Source organism: Alexandromys fortis, unplaced genomic scaffold (assembly GCF_014885135.2).
Source record: "Alexandromys fortis isolate MF-2015 unplaced genomic scaffold, M_Fortis_MF-2015_v1.1 scaffold_325, whole genome shotgun sequence".
NCBI classification, from domain to species: Eukaryota; Metazoa; Chordata; class Mammalia; order Rodentia; family Cricetidae; genus Alexandromys; species Alexandromys fortis.
Window position 1 is genome coordinate 279550 of NW_026068211.1, and position 16910 is coordinate 296459.

General features: G+C 45.4%; 1 protein-coding gene across 1 annotated transcript in view; it reads left to right on the forward strand.

The window, feature by feature from the left end:
* Positions 1-16290, forward strand: part of Znf541 (zinc finger protein 541) — a 27375-nt gene extending 11085 nt beyond the window's left edge. The window contains exons 4-14 of the mRNA XM_050130309.1: positions 1382-1440; positions 1730-1889; positions 3130-3448; positions 9960-10023; positions 10589-10731; positions 11036-11139; positions 12536-12611; positions 13116-13204; positions 15221-15361; positions 15497-15672; positions 15763-16290. Of these exons, the coding sequence (XP_049986266.1) occupies positions 1382-1440; positions 1730-1889; positions 3130-3448; positions 9960-10023; positions 10589-10731; positions 11036-11139; positions 12536-12611; positions 13116-13204; positions 15221-15361; positions 15497-15672; positions 15763-15931 (1500 nt within the window). The 3' untranslated portion in view covers positions 15932-16290. The remainder of the gene's footprint in view (positions 1-1381; positions 1441-1729; positions 1890-3129; positions 3449-9959; positions 10024-10588; positions 10732-11035; positions 11140-12535; positions 12612-13115; positions 13205-15220; positions 15362-15496; positions 15673-15762) is intronic.
* Positions 16291-16910: the final 620 nt, after the last annotated feature.

A 16910-nucleotide genomic window follows, 5' to 3' on the forward strand; every position in this document is an offset into this window, starting at 1 on the left:
TTTTTATTGGATTATGTGATCTTTTGGTGTCCAATTTCTTGAGTTCTTTGTATATTTTGGAGATCAGACCTCTATCTGATGTGGGGTTAGTGAAGATCTTTGCCCATTCTGTAGGCTGTCGTTTTGTCTTGTTGACCATGTCCTTTGCTTTACAGAAGCTTTTCAGTTTCAACAGGTCCCATTTATTAATTGTTTCTCTCAGTGTCTGTGCTGCTGGGGTTATATTTAGGAAGTGGTCTCCTGTGCCAATGCGTTCAAGTGTATTTCCCTATTTCCCACTTTCTCTTCTATAAGGCTCAGTGTGGCTGGCTTTATGTTGAGGTCTTTGATCCATCTGGACTTGAGTTTTGTGCATGGTGATAGATATGGGTCTATTTTCATTCTTCTACATGTTGATATCCAGTTATGCCAACACCACTTGTTAAATATGCTTTCTTTTTGCCATTTAATTTTTTTGCTTCCTTGTCAAAGATCAGGTGTTCAAAGATGTGTGGATCGATATCCAGGTCTTCTATTTGGTTCTATTGGTCTTCCTGTCTGTTCTTACGCCAATACCAGGCTGTTTTCAGTACTGTAGCTCTGTAGTAGAGTTTGAAGTCAGGGATTGTGATGCCTCCCAAAGTTCTTTTATTGTACAGGATTGTTTTGACTATCCTAGATTTTTTTGCTTTTCCATATGAAGTTGAGTACCATTCTTGACAAGTCAGATTTTATTTGGACAGTCATCCGTGGACTACTTTCATTCTTTGGCTCTTGTGAGCTGCCAGGAAGGCTGTGTACAGCTTTTGTATGGGTTCATGTTCTCATTTTTCTTGGGTAGTCTCTCGGACTGGAATGACCAGATCCTACAGAGTCTCTGCTCAGTGTCTAAGTAGTGGCCAGACTGCTTTCTAGGAAGCAGCCCTGTTTTCCAGCACCTCTGCCGTGCACAAGTGCCCTGGCTTCTCCATACTCTAGGGTGTACTGTAGTGTCTACCTGTGCTGCCACTATTAAGCCCTGGCACTTCTAGAGTTAACATCTTCCTGTGTGCTTATAGGCCACTTGTGAACTGTTATCTTACTTACTTGCAAAGATTTTATATATATATATATGTGTGTGTGTGTATACATATATATATATATTCTGTATGTGCATCAGACATGTAACTTGCAAGTGCTTTCTCCCCTTATGTAGGTGTCTTTATATCTTTTGTGTGAATAGTTATGGGGTCAAAACTTTCAGTTTTAATGAATCCAGTGTGTGTTTGTTGGGTTTTCTGCTTTGCTTTGGTGTCAAACCCAAGACACCATTGCCCAATCACCATCATGCAGGCTTCCCCAACACAATCTTCCTTGTTCCTTTGTCTGGGCTCTGCTGGCTCAGATATCCTCTCATCTCCAGGGTGGAAACATCTACAGGCTTACCCATCCAGTGAAGGAAGAGAGCTTGACAGGCGGATGGTAAGTTCAGAAGCCCTCATGACCCACCATGGCACTACCCCTGGCAAGTCCTCTGGCTTCTTTGTACTGTCTTGGGTGAAGGAACCTGATACCTCCAGCTCTGCAGAGGACGCTTCAGCCCTTGGAAAGTCAAATATGGTCTTACATTTTTATTGTTTAGATGAGTTGTCAGTGGATTGGTGTCACATACAAGAAACAAAACAAAAACTAAAAAGCAAAAACAACAAAAGCAGCAGTCAGTGCTAGAGTCTCATTCTTCCATTCTTCCCCCCACCTTTTCTACCCACAGCCATCAGCCAAATGGGGGTCCCACAGACTGGATGGAGTCAAAGAGTACTTTTGTGTGCAAGAATTGCAGCCAGATGTTTTACACTGAAAAAGGGCTGAGCAGCCACATGTGTTTCCACAGTGACCAGTGGCCATCACCTCGGGGGAAGCAGGAGCAGCAGGTGAAGGGGCAAGCTGTGGCTTCTGTGGAACAGGGTTGGACAGACTTTGGTGAATGGAGGAAGGAACAGTGTCATCCATCTCAGGTGTAAGGCAACTTCTGGCAGGGATGATGGGGGTGACCTGAGTGCCAGGACCATCTGTGCAGGCCCTTGCACCAGCCTCCCGGCCTTTCTGTGTCATCAGGAGCAGTTTCTTCTCCCTGGCTTCCCTTTCTTTTAAAGCTGCCAACTCTCTATGCTTAGGTATTTGACACTTTTTCACGGAGGCCTGATGGGTATAGAGGCCCCCAGGATCCACAGCCAGAACATGGCCTAGGTAGGTGCTTCTCCAGCTGTTTCCTACCTTCTGTGGAAGTCCTGGGGAAAACCCCAAACCAGAAGCACTCAGAAGTTCATACTCTAGAAGTCTTGGTTTGCACCCACAGTTAACACTGGTTGAGCTCACATCAGGCCTAATGATGTGAGTGCTGGCAACAGCAATGACCATGACAGGCCAGGCCCTGACCCCAGACAGCAGTGACTCAGAGTTCACAGGACTGGAATATGGGGGAAGAAGGAACTGAGGAAAGCTGAGGAGACTGGCAGGGAGGAAGGAGCAATAGATGATGTGAGGGGTCACTGTGATGGGTCTTGGAAACTCATCTCTTTACTACTGGACCCTGAACTGAAGTTCCCATGGCAGTGCTAGGCTACTGTTGGCTCATAAGAGCCACTGGCATCTGGGAGAATACATTTTTATTTTGTCACACCATAATAATACTACGTCTCTGGCTCCCACTCTTCTTTTTCTTTTTATACATATTTTTGTTTTCTGCTTTTTGTTTTTTTGACACAGCCTTGAACTCACAGAGATCCACTTGCCTCTGCCTCCTGCTTGCTAAGATTAAAGGCATGCACCAATATACCCTGTATCTGGCCCTCACTCTTGTAATGCTTGTCACTTGAACACTGCACTATCCTCATGCATCCCTGTGTGAGTATGAGGAGGCTCTGGGCTCAGGATGTCACCATACTCAGTATATTAGTCAGCTCTGGTTCAGGTGGGATTGGGCTGTGAACAGAAAGTTCTGCTCAGCCTTCTGTGCTAAGGCCTGGGTATGGCCATGACAGACATAAGTATCCTGCTTCCCTCTGTCACCATGACTAGCCCCATTTTCCCTGCCCCTGAACAAGCTGAAGAATGATTTTGTACAGCAGGTAGCCTCTGGTGACACCTGTGATTCTATCCTTTCTTCTCCAGGGACAAGAGAAAGATGGGGAAGAAAGAGACAGCAAGGAGAGCAGCCAGTACAGAAAGCGGAAGAAGCGGCCCCAGCCTAAGGCCCTGTTTGCCCCTCCTGCACCCTCTGCCCTTGGGGAGCCAGGCCCAGGAGGGTGCCACCAGAGCTGCCTACGCTCTCCTGTGTTCCTGGTGGACCATCTCCTGAAGGGCTTGTTTCAGTGTTCTCCTTACACACCACCGCCCATGCTCAGCCCCATTCGTGAGGGCTCTGGGCTGTACTTCAATACCCTGTGCTCCACATCCCGGGCTGGACCCCATCTCATCAGTCCTATGCTTGGTGAGTGAGGCCAGACCATGATTCTGACCCAGGCTAGATGCACCTCCTATGACCCATAATCACTTCATCTTGTACTTTCTGGTCCAGCCAATTTTTCCAGTCTTGTATGTGCTTGCTCTGGGGACTCAGTACAGGAACACAAGACCACACTTGGACCAGAACCTTCTAGATGTTTTTTTAAAACAGCCAGAAAGAACACATAGATGCCATTTAGCTTAATCACCCTTCTGTTCGTTTTCATAACCACTGTATGAAGACAGAGGCACAAACTGTGCACTCCTGCCGTGCAGATCAGTCATTTCAAGCTTATGATTTGAAGCTGCTCTCAAGGCTCTGAGCCTCCCTGACACTATCTTTAGAGGGCTTTACCACCCCAGAAGCCTGTACCCCTGGCAGCTATGCCACCCTACCAGCTCTCATCTCCATAGTCCTATGCACCACCTCCCAGCCTCAGGAAGCTACCATCTACTTCCCATCCTATAGTCTTGCTTATGCCAGGTATTTCATATAAATGACACCATTCACTGGGTAGCCTTTTATGTTTCATCCGTTTTACTTAGTCTGATGTTTTCAAGGTTCAGCAGGGGGTAGCATATGTTAGACCTTTCCTTTTATTGGTAATAGTCTACTGGATGGCTAGACCACACTTTTATCATCAGTTGATGGGTATTGTTTCCTTTTTGGCTGTTTAAATAATGCTTTAAGAACATTTGTGAACAACTTCCTGTGAAGGGGTCTATGTACCAATTCCTTTTACGTAAATAGCTAGAATGAAATGCCGGGTCACATGGAAACTCTATTTAACCATCTAAACTTCCAAACTATATGTCAAGTATTTGTTCCATTTGGGATTCACACCAACAATCCAGAGGAGTCCTGATACCGCTGCCCCTTTCCTGCACTTAGACTGTGCTTCCTTCAAATCGTCCTGTCAGGTGAAAGGTGCTTCTTGCTATGTTTGGATTTGTATTGTCCTGATGGTTACTGGTGCCAAGCATCTTGCTGGGTACCCCTTGAAAGTTTGTGTTCTGGGTGTTATATGTAACAGGTTGGCCGGCACAGGGTCATAAAGAGACACTCCTGTTTTCTCTGTAGCCCAGGGAAGCCTCAAGTTCACACTGATCCTGCCTCAGTCTCACAATACTCCCCTCCATCTCTTCCTCCCACCCTCTCCCTCTCCCTCCCTTCTTACCCCCTCAAGAGTTTTATAATTTTGACCCTTTTTAAAAAAATCTTTTTAAATGAATTTTTTATGTGCACTGGTGTTTTGCCTGCATGTATCTCTGTGTGAGCATCCCTTGGAACCAAAGCTACAGACAGGTGTGAGCTGCCATGTGGGTGCTGGAAGAGCAGCCAATGCTCCTGACCTCTGAACCATCACTAGCCCCTAATTTTGATTCCTAAATTTACATCTTTAGTCAGTTTCCAATTAGCTTTTGAATATTGTATGAGGTAAGTATCAAAGTTCATTATTTCGCGTGGTTCCACTTGCTCCAGTCATTTGCTGAAAAGATCATTCCCACTGAATGATTTTTTTCAGGTGCTTTTATTAAAATCAGGTGACTGAGACTGGGGGAGATGTTCAGCTAATAAAGTGCTTGCCACACAAGCATGAAGATCTGAGTTCAGTCCCAAGAACCTATGTAAGAAAAGCCAAGAGTAGTGACACACATTTGTAATCCCAGCATGAGGGAAATAGATGCACCCTGGGGCTTACCTGGCAGCCAGTCCAGCCTACTAGTGAGCCAGTAAGAGATCTTGTCTCAAAAATCAAGGTGAATGATATCTGGGGAATAACACATGACATTTACGCGTGGCCTCCACACACATGCACACACTTGCATGCTTATCTGGAGTTGGTTGTCTTTTACTCTTTGTCTCTTTGGGTGCCTGCCACCCAGCTCCCAAATAAATACACATATGGAGACTCATTAGTACTTATAAATGCCTGGCTTTAAGTTGGCTTATTTCTAGCCAACTTTTTTTTTAACTTAAATTATCTCGCATATCTTTGCCTCTGGGCTTTTATCTTTCTCTAGTCTGTATACCTTTCTTTACTTCTTACTCCATGACTTGCTGTGTGGTTGAGTGTCTGGTCCCTGATGTCCTCTCCTTTTTTTTTTTTTTTCTTGCTCCTTGATCTTTTCTTCCCAGATTTCTCCTCCTATTTATTCTCTTTGCCAGGTAGCCCTACCTATCTTTTCTCCTACCTCACTACTGGCTGTTTAGCTCTTTATTAGACCAATCAGGTTTTTAGATAGGCAAAGTAACGTAACTTCATAAGAGTTACACAAATGCAACATAAAAGAATGCAACACATCTTTGTATCATTAAACAAATGTTCCACACATAAATGAATGTAACATCTTAAAATAACATTTCACAACACTTATCTACATAGATTTGCACTTGCATGCACAAATACACACCTCCATTAATCAGCAGTGCCTGGGTTTGCCTATTGGTCTGCATACTTATACTAGTACCACAGTGTTTTGACCACTGTAGCTTTGTGGTCAGCTTTTAAATAGGTATATTTGTGTTCTCCTCTGTTGTTCTGTCTTCCAGGATTGTTTTAGCTGCTATGGGTTCATTGCATTGCTGTAGAATTTTAGGATTGATGGTGATTTTGATAGTTACCCTGTTTAATATATAGATAAGTTGGGAAGTTTTACCATACTAAATAATTTAGGCCTTTCTATCCATGATGGACCATCTTCCCATTTATTTAGGTCTTGGTGCACTTTGTCTCAATAATTTTTGTCAGCATGTGTCTCTCATATCTTTGCTTGTTGCTTTGTTTTTTTTTTTTTTTTTAGCTTGTTGCCTTTTTCAAATAGGATCTATATACAGGCCTAGTACTCACCATCCTCCTACCTATGTCTTCAAAGTTGTGGAGTTGCAGGTACATGCCACCATATGCTGTGCAATAGATATCTTTTCTTAGTAGAGTCCATTCAGATTTGTGCTCATGTAGCAATGGTGAAGAGCAGAGACACTGTTCTCCATCTGATGAGCTTTTCCTGCCCCAGCTGTTTCCTAAGCAGGTGTGTCACTGTTGTCCTTCCTACTTTATACACAGTATTGTAGATATGGCCGCAGGAAGTCAGGGAAATAGAATAAAGCAAGCACTGCCTGCTGCGTTTGCTTTACCCTTCATTGCTATTCCACGTCTTTTCCATAATTCCTGTGAGCCCATTACCATCAGGTGCTATTCTTTGTTTGTATGTGTGCGTGCACTTTCATATTATACAGGTGCACATGTGTGTAGAGGCTAGAAGACACCCCGACTGGCATGCCTCTTTCTTTAGAAAAAGAGTCTTTCACTGGCCTGGAGCTCACCCAGCAGAATAGACTGGGTGGCCAGTGAGCGTAGGGACTTTGTTTTGCCTCTCCAGCACTGGGGTTGCAAATATGCACCATGACATGTGGGGCTTTTGTTTTGTTTCATTTTCTGTTGTTTTTCTATAGGTGTTCTGGGGATTGAGCTGACTACACCACTTTCACAGAAGCACAGTTTTACTCCTTTTTGCTGTTACTATAACATATATTTCTAGATATTTTAGGCCCATAATATACATTACCTTATGCAGCTGATCTTTTAATTAATTAGGAAAAGAAAATAAATTGCAAAGATAACAGTGACTTTTATAATTAATTACCTGAACAGTCATTTCTGCCAGCACTTAACTTTAGAGTATAGAGCCACACTGTTGCCTGAGCACTCTTTACAATCTCTTTTTAAAGGTAATAATAGCTTTAATGGCATACAACTCTCATAGTCTACAATTTATTCTTGTTTGTTTTAAGGAAAAAGTCTCACTATGCAGTGTTGGCTAGCCTGGAACTCACTGTATAGAGCAGGCCAGCCTCACACTCGAAGAGATCTGCCTGCCTCTGCCTCCTGAGAGCTGGGATTAAAAGTGTTTACTACCATGCCTAGCTTAATTTTTAAAATTATGTAGTTGTGTGTGTGTGTGTGTTTCAAGATATTATATGCATATGTGAGTGCAGGTACCTGTATAGTTTAGTTAGGAGCATTGGTTCCCCTGAGGCTGAAGTTACAGGTGGGTGTGAGCTACTTCATGTAAGTGCTGGGAACTGAATTTGGGCCCTCTGCAAGAATAAACTGTACTTTTAACCACTGAGCCACCTCTACAGCCCTACAACTTATCATTTTAAACTGCATAATGGCTCAGTGGTTCTTAGTAGTAATACAGGACCATGCACCATCATCCCATACTTGCTTTTCAGGTATTTTTCTCACCCAAGAAAGAAACTCCATTCTCTGCCACCATTCCTTTCCCATCTTCTTGCCCAGGTTTGGGCTAAACTCATCCACTTTCTGTCTCTGTAGGGCTGGCTGCTTGAGAGGTCTCAAACACATGGAGTCACACAGTATGTGGTTCCTTACGCTTGGTTTCCCTCACTCCGTTGTGTTCATATTCCATCTGTGCTGTGGGATGTCTCAGTTGTTCTCCTAAGGGTGAAGAATATCCCCCCTGTAGTATTTCTCATAAGCCAAGGTGGATAGCAACCGATTTTTCTCAATTTTCATTGAATCTGGGAATCTTTTTCATTTTACTTTTTAAGGTTAACTTTTTGGCATAAGACTTGTTTGACATTTATTTTCAGCACAATGTTATGTCCCTACCTTCTGACCACCAATTTCACAAAAGTCAACTATGAGTCTTATTGGAATTCCCTTGCATAGGATGAGGTGGTTTCGTTTTTATTTCGTTTTGCTTTCCCATTTTGCTTTTGAGATTTGAATCTTTGACTTTGCACCTTTGCCTTTGTGTTTGTCCTATTTAGAATCACGGATTTTTGGTTGTGCATATGTTTCTCACTAAATCTAGGAGACCTTCTACCATTTTCTCTTTAAATATCTGTCCATTCCCTTCTCTACTGTCCGGTACATCCATCACATGTGGTTTCGGTATTCAGTTGTGTCTGTCCACTGTTCTCCATTCTTTTCCCTCTGCAGGTTCTTTACTCACTCACCTCCGGGTTTGCTGATCATTTCTTTCTACCAACTCAGTCAAACCTGTTGACTTTAAGTTTCCTTACTTTTGATAATTGTACAGTTTTTAAAATTCATTTTCTTAAATTACATCTATTTGTGGTGGGGCACATGTGGATGTCAGAGAATAACTTGTAAGAGTTGGTGCTCCCCTTCCACAACACAGGTCCTAGGGATCAAACTCAGGTCATCAGCCTGGGCAGCGAACATCATCACCCACAGGCCCTTCTGCAATTTTTTTAAATATTTATTTATTTATTATGTATACAACAGTCTGTCTGCAGGCCAGAAGAGGGCACCAGACCCCATTACAGATGGTTGTGAGCCACCATGTGGTTGCTGGGAATTGAACTCAGGACCTTTGGAAGAGCAGGCAATGCTCTTAACCACTGAGCCATCTCTCCAGCCCCCTGCAATTTCATTAAGCCTTTGAGATACATGTTGTGGGGTGGCCTCATCTTCATGTGGAGTATTTGGGAGAGAGTTTCAGTTACCCAAGCCAGGAGCTTATGGGGAAGAAAATCAAGCTTGCTTGGGAGTCACGGGCTCTCAATCTTAAGAGGAAGTCATTTTTTTTTAATTTTTAAAAAGATTTATTAATTTTATGTGCTTTGGTGCTTTGCCTGTTATGTGTATCCATGTGAGAGCATCAGATACCTTGGAACTGGAGCCACAGATGGCTATGAGTTGCCATGTGGGTGCTGGGAATTGAACCCAAGTCCTCTGGAAGAGTAGCTAATGTTCTTAACCATCGAGCCATCTCTCCAGCCACTCCTTTTAATTTTAAGACTTACATTTATTGGTTGATTCTATGTGTTTGTGCATATGTTCATGAGTGCCACGTGTAGAGGTCAAAAGACAGTTTGTGAGAGTCAGTTCTCTTATTCCATTATATGGGTCCTCAGAGTTGAATCAAAGTTGTCAGGGTCTCGAGCAAGCGTCTTTATCCCCTGAGCAATCCCACTCCTGTTAACTTACTGGTTTAATACCTGTGTGTGGTTTTTATAATTTTTTACAATTATTTGTGTCTGTCTGTCGGTAGATATGTGAAATGAGAAGAGAACCTACAGCAATCTGTTCTGTTCCCACCATGTGGGCCCCAAAGATTGTTCTAAGCTCTTCAGACCCAGTGGCATCTTCTCAGCTGAGCCATCTCACCAGCCTCATTAGGTTTTTTGTTTGTTTGTTTCATTGTTTGTTTGTTTCCCAAGACAGTGTCTATGAATTATGGCTATCCTGTAACTCACTATGTAGGCCAGACTGGCCTTCAGCTCACAGAGATTAGCCTGTCTTTGCCCCCTGTGCACCACCACGCTAGGCAAATAGCTTTTGTTTTGTTCTAAATTATTGAGTTTCTTCCTCTGTTTTTTTCAGAAATCTTTCTCCTCGTTTGTGTCTTACAACTTATTTTTCACCTATGTCCTCAAAGGCAAGTAGAAAGTCCTGAGAGTCCTATCTTGTTGAGGCTCTTCCCTGTGTGTTTTCTAGACCAAGTGGACGGCTCCACTAGCATCTGTGTGGTGAAGGATGACACTAAAATCAGCATCGAACCGTGAGTTGGGACACTCAGTGCCAAAGTCCTTCTAGTGAGGGTATTTTTTACCAGCATGGGCTCCAAAGTCTCTTTTTTTCAGGCTTGTCTTCCCAGGGAGGGCAGGTCAGATGCAGATATTCACTAGAGAATCTGGGGGCTTCTCCAGGAGTGGGTCAAAGTGCCCACTGTGTTACTTCTGTCTAAACTTAGACAGGTGGGCTTGGGGTGGGCGCAGAACTTCCTTCTGTGGACCTGGGTTTCTGAACAGAAGTGGTGACAACGTAGTGCAGGAGGATAGAACATTTGTGGGATGTGGCTGGAAACAGGTGGTCAGTATCATGTAGCTCCTTGTCCTGGACCCCAGGAGAGGCACCCGAGAAATCAGAAATCAGACATGAAGAAGAGTGTTCTGAAGTGCCTGTGTCTGCTGGGTGATAAAGGTAATCAGCAGCCACCACGTCTGAGAGATGGCAGTAAGCTGTCATGGAGCAGGCAGTGACTGTGAGCGGGGTACATGGTACATCTCTGCTGTTTCCTGGCTTAGTCATTTGAATCCCCATATGTGTATGTGGCCTCATTTCAGACACATCAACGTTGGAAACAGGTTTCAGGCGGAGATCCCAGAACTGCAGGAGAGGCTGCTGGCCAGAGTGGATGAGAATATAGCTTCTCTGGTCTGGAAGCCATGGGGAGATGTGATGACCAACCCAGAGACCCAGGACAGAGGTGTCTGAGGCTTTGAGTCAGATCCCAAGGCTTCTCCTTCCCCATCCAACTCCAGGAATTGTGCCCTTGGCCTAGCAGCTTTCTCCAGGTTGCATGGCCCTGGCCCACCTCTGACTTACCAGTGCAGGTGGCAGGCCTGAGTTCTATGGTTCCTCCTTGTTCCCTTTACTAACCTGCCCTCTATGGGGATGTAAGGAAAGGGAAGTTGACTAGGAGCTCCTGTGCTATGGGGAAGGCTACCTCCCTGGCATGTCCTGACTCCATTTCTTCTTCCCAATGCTCTTGGACTTTGCTGGAAATACAGTGATGGAGCTCTGCAATGTGGCATGCTCCAGTGTGATGCCAGGAGGGGGCACCAACCTAGAGCTTGCCCTCCACTGCCTTCATGAAGCCCAGGGCAGTGTTCAGGTGAGACCCTTTGCATCCTGCACTCCTGGGGCTGGGCATTCTGGGCCTTGGATTGCCTGGATGAGGGAATGGTGAAGGTCAGTGTCTGCAGTCATTTGAGGCTGGTATGGAGAGTGGGGGAGTGGAAGCTTTTCAGTTATAGGATTTGTCTGTCAATTATTGAGTCTCCAGGATAGCGGTTCTCAACCTATGGGTCAAGACTCCTTTGTGTGTGGGCGGGGGGGTCAAAGAACCCTTTCCTAGCAGTCACTTAAGACCAATGGAAAACACAATATTTACATTACAGTTCATAACAGTAACAAAATAAAGTAGTAAGAAAACTAATTTTATGGTTGGGGGGTGGTCACCACAAGAGGAACTGTATTAAAGGGTTGAAACATTAGGAAGGTTGAGAGCCACTGCTCCAAGAGAAGGGATTCTGGGGCAATGCAGGAGGACCAATGTTCAAGACCTGAGACTCAGTCCTGGGCCATGCTTTTTGCCAAGTTGAGGGGCAGTACCTGGCACATGTATATTGAGTACCCACTGGATGTCAATCAAGTCAAGGCTCTGTTTTTGATTTAATACTTCATTGTCCTCCTCTGGGGATTATGAGTGGAAATTCTGTCTTGTTTTTATTTTGTATTGTTTTTATGGTTTTTCAAGACAGGGTTTCTCTATGTAGCCTTGGCTATCCTGGAACTTGCTCTGTAAACCAGTTTGGCCTCAAACTCAGAACTCTACCTACCTCTGCTTCCTGAGTCCTGGGATTAAATGTGTGTACCACACAGTGGAAATCCTCATTTTCATTTTGTACCAGACCCTAGAAAGTCCATGTCTGGTAGTTTGTATTCTCACAGGGCTTATAAGAGAGACAGATTTTGTTTATAAATGTATTGGCTGAGGGGTGTTGTCACTCACACCTGTACTTCCAGCACTTGGAAGGCTAAGGCAGGAAGATAATAAGTTTGAGACCAGCCTGGCCTACAGTATGAGGTTCTGTCTCAAAAAGTCAAAGGCTAATGGTATAGCTCATATGTGAGGCCCAGACTCCATCTCCAGCACAGCTGAAAGGTAAAAGTACTCGAGTAAGGAGTGTAGAAGGGAGAATAAAATGTAGTGTTTTGTGGGATGGCACTCTTCTAGGCTCTGGTGGGGCAGGAGTATGTGCCTCACAAACCCACATACTGTTCCCTTCATGGAAAAGTCATATTTTGAAGGCAAAGATGATATTCATAGAGGGCGCTTAGTGAGGCTATCATGTGCTGACACACTGCCCACCAGCCCAAGAACCAAGCACTTGTAGGTAGCCTTGAACCAGATGACTTTAGAGACATTTGTTCTTCAATGAAAGAAGAATGGAGACAGCCCCCATTTCCCTTACCTTATGAGTGACCCACGTTTGCTGTCCTTCCAGGTTGCCCTGGAGACTCTGTTACTCAGAGGACCCCAGAAGCCCCGCACTCACCCACTAGCTGACTATCGCTACACAGGTAACTGGAGAAAGGGTTGTTTGATACTGAGGCCTGGCTGATCCCTGCCATGCCTAATGGTAAAGTCCACCTCTGCCTCTGTCCCTCAGCCTTCTTTTTAGGGCCTCTCTCTGCCTGACTTTCTAAAGGGGCCTGTTCTTTCCAGAGGGACTCTGTAGGCACTGCCTTGAATTCACGAGACCCCCATCAGCCCTGTCCCATCGTTCCCTCAGAGTTCTTTCCAGCAAGATTAGTGTTCCTGACAGGGGCAGGAAATATAGACTCAGGTTGAACAGCTGAGCACAGAAAAGCCTGGCAGCTTGACCCACCCATCCTTGGCCACCAAAGCCCCATCCAGTTGCACACATCTATAACATGTGGATAGTGAGACCCCAGCTTTGTGGGATTTGGGAAGATTGTCTGAGGTTAATACATTATTGATGATCATAATGGCAGTGCTAAAAAGTATGGTTCATATGGTCCCTTGAGGAAAAACATCTCCTTCCCTGACTGTGTTCCCGGCAGGTTCAGACATCTGGACCCCCATGGAGAAGAGGCTCTTCAAGAAGGCATTCTGTGCCCACAAGAAGGACTTTTACCTGATACACAAAACAGTAAGATGACAGAGGGTGGGCAGCAAGCCCTGCCTCACACACCTGTCTCTCGCTTGCCCACAGCAAAACCACTTATTACTGTTGCCTTGCTTCTTCTCATCAGTTAGTGCGATCACTCCAACTCAGCACTTGCTGCCTTCATCTGTCCTGGTTTACTCACGTGTGCATGTGCTGAAACACACAAATGTACAACCTAATGCTCTTCTGGTTTTGGTGTTTTGGTGGTGGCAGTAGTTTTTTTTGTTTTTGGTTTTGGTTTGGTTTGGTTGGTTGGTTAGTTGGGTTTTTTGTCATTGTTGTTTTTTGTTTATTTTCTTGGTTTTTGGGGACAGGGTCTCTCTGTGTAGCTTTGGAGCCTGTCCTGGAACTTGCTCTATAAAACAGACTGCCCTTGAACTCACAGAGATCCACCTGCCTCTGCCTCCCAAGGGCTCTCTCTTCTGTTCTTACATAAAACTACACCTAAACAAGGTGCAAGGCTGAGTATGTTTTACACATGTATGTTCCCATAGGACTCTCAAGACAGCGAACTTCTCTGTGATGCCCAGTACCTCCTCCATTCCTGGCAGCCTATTATATATGCCACTGTGCCTCTTCCCATGTCCCTTGTCAGCCTGGTCTGTAAGAAAGTTTGAACTTTGAGTTTTGTATCACTAGGGCAGTCAGACAGCATGTGCTCTGCGCTTCATCTAGCTGCTTATACCCAGCATTCTTACTTGGAAGTTCCTGTGCATTGCACTTATTAATAATTCATCCTTTCTGCTGCTAAATAATATTCTATTGCATGGGTGTATCACAGTTGTATTTAATCATTTATCAGTTGATGGACATTTGAGTGGTTTCCGGTTTGGGCAATTATAAAATAAAGCAGTTGCAAGCGTCATGTACAAAGTCAGCTCTCAGAGTCGTTCCCTGAACTGTTTCTTTCATTGCTTTTTGTTTGTTTGTTTTTGTTTTGTTTTGTTTGCTGGAAGGTGAATTTGCTTCTGTTATTCTATTGTGTTCAGGAGCAGAAGTCCGCTTTCTTTCTTTTTTCTTTTTTTTTTTAAACTTGGTACTGTTTCCTACGCAGAAGACATGCTGCCTTGACTGCAAGTTTTTGACAACACGCAAGCAGTTTCAGATTCTTGTGGAGAAAGTGTGCTCTGGCGCTCACTGACAGTTAATTTTTTGGGAAAGTTTCCTTCTAGGCAGCTCGACTTTCCCTTCCTTCTACCTCCCTTCATCCTCCCATCTTCTTGGTGCTCGGAAGGGGACCCACATCCTCTTTCATAGCAAGCAATCTCTCTACCACTGGGTCCCACTTCTAACTCTCTGTTTTGTTAGGTGTTTTTGCAGAGGTTCTTTCTTTCTTGAGATAAGGCATCATCACTGTTTAGCACAGGCTGGCTTCATACTCTTTAGTCCTCCTGATGGGATTACAGTCCCATATTACTCACAGTCCTGGCTCCAGAAGTCATGCTTGTTTGTTGAGACAGGTCACTCTACATAGTCCTGGCTGTCCTGGAACTCACTATCAGAGATCATGCTGCCTCTGCCTCCAGAGGATTAAAGACATGCACCACCACATTCAGCCCAGGAGTCACATTTTACAAGAGCAAGTGGCTGGGCCTGAGTACTCTCAACTCCATTGCACTCAGAGCTGTCCTTCTCATGTGGCCACTTCCCTGGAGGACTTTTGAGGCTTTGTTTAGTTTGATGGCTGTGTACTCACCACAGAGGAAGGGCATTCTGTGTCACTCCCAATCTCACTAAGTGTGACTATTGCCTGCTATAACATCACCGTGAGCCTCCTCACCTGTGCGTCTTAATTGCCTTCCTACAGGGAAGAAGCATGCTGCCCTTAGTGCTGGTGACTAATATGTGACTTCAATTTGGACCCTTCACCACCTGGAAGGACCAAGATCCTTATCTTTGCCCAGCCATGAGCAGAGGTGTTAGTGAAGGGATTTCCAAGGTGGAGTTCACATGTGAGGTACTGCCCACAGTCTGCTTCTGTGTCTTCCTTCCCACTAGATCCAGACTAAGAGTGTAGCACAGTGCGTTGAATACTACTACATCTGGAAAAAGATGATCAAGTTTGACTGTGGCAGAGCTCCTGGGCTGGAGAAGAGGGGCAGGAGAGAGCTGGATGAGGTAGAAAGGACTGAAGACAAGGTAGAGGATGCATGAAGGAGCAGCCTGGGTGCATCTTTGGTCCAGCCAGAGGCTGGGGGAGGCTCCTAAGGGAAGGTCTCCCTGCAGAGGACGTTTCCACACAAGTGCCTTAAGTCATCTTTACCCCTTCTGCAGATCACTTGCAGCCCTCGGGAGAGACCCACCCACCGTCCAACTCCTGAGTTAAAGACCAAGAGTTACAGGAGGGAGTCTATTCTTCACTCCAGCCCAAGTGCAGCCCCCAAGCGTACCCCTGAGCCTCCAGGGAGTGTGGAGAGCCAGGGCGTGTTCCCTTGCAGAGAGTGCGAGAGGTACTAGCCTTCCCTCTGGACCTCCACCCTCTTGTTTGACTTACCTCCCAAGCTCCTCCAGCTCTGACCCACATCCTTGTGACTCCTCAGAGTGTTCGACAAGATCAAGAGTCGGAATGCCCACATGAAGCGCCACCGCCTCCAGGAGCACGTGGAACCCGTCAGGGTGAAGTGGCCTGTGAAGCCCTACCCTCTGAAGGAGGAAGAGGAGGAGGAAGAGGAAGAGCTGGGAGCTGACATGGGCCCCCTGCAGTGGTGACTCCTTGCTGGAAGCTGGTTTGCAAGAGGGGATCCAGCCCTTTGCCAGTGCCCTGGGCCTCTCAGAAGTGTTTCAGGCACCCTTCCCCTCTCTCCTCTCAATGTCCAGCTTTGCTAGCAAGCTTGGCTGGCATTTGGACATGAACAGGAGAAGCTGTCACAAGTAGCTCTGAAGTCATGTGGGTGACCAGAGGCTCCATTCTTTCCTGGTTAATAGTTGCATATTTGTAGTCCCATTCACTTGGAGCAGGGGACCCTGGGAGGCAGGTTTGGTCTAGGTGGCTTTTAGATCTGAGCTATAGGCATGGGACTAACATTGGTTAGAGAGAATCAGTGAGGACACCTGAGATCCAGTGAGCTCGGCCCTCCTCTAGGTGGGGCCTCCCTGCATTCCCATCATCCCTAGTCTTGCAATGACTGTATATTGTTAGGTGTGTTTTTTATGTGTCTGCTTGTATCTTATTAAATTGGGTTCTTAAACAGCCGTTTTCCAACTTCCCAGCCTGTGTGCTCTGCAGAAGCTTCAGGGCCACACACAGCTGGGGCCAAGAGGTGAGCAGGGAGAAGGTTAAGCAGCGCACACCAGCAGTTCCCAGTCTGTAGGTGGGAACATACACAGAGAAGCAAAAACCCCTTCCTCAGAGAGCTTCGTTTAGGAGAAGACTTGGTAGCAGTTGTGAATGAGCACATAGGTGATGGCCATGATAATAGACTGAAGCCAGAAAAGCATGTGTGGATATAGCTGCTCAACCTGAAATCAAGGATAAGGACCCTGGCAGCAAGCAGAATGAGATCTTGGCTGCAGCCCATGTAAGGACAGGAACCCCAGCCTCAACTTGCAAGAGAATAGGGAAGAGCCCTGCCTCGCCTCCTGTGTCCCAGGGCCCCATCCCAGAACTACAGAGGTCTCACCAAGGGACCACATCTCAGCTAAAGATTAAAGGCAGGGAGGGAATTAATTTTGGAGCTGTTGAGATGCC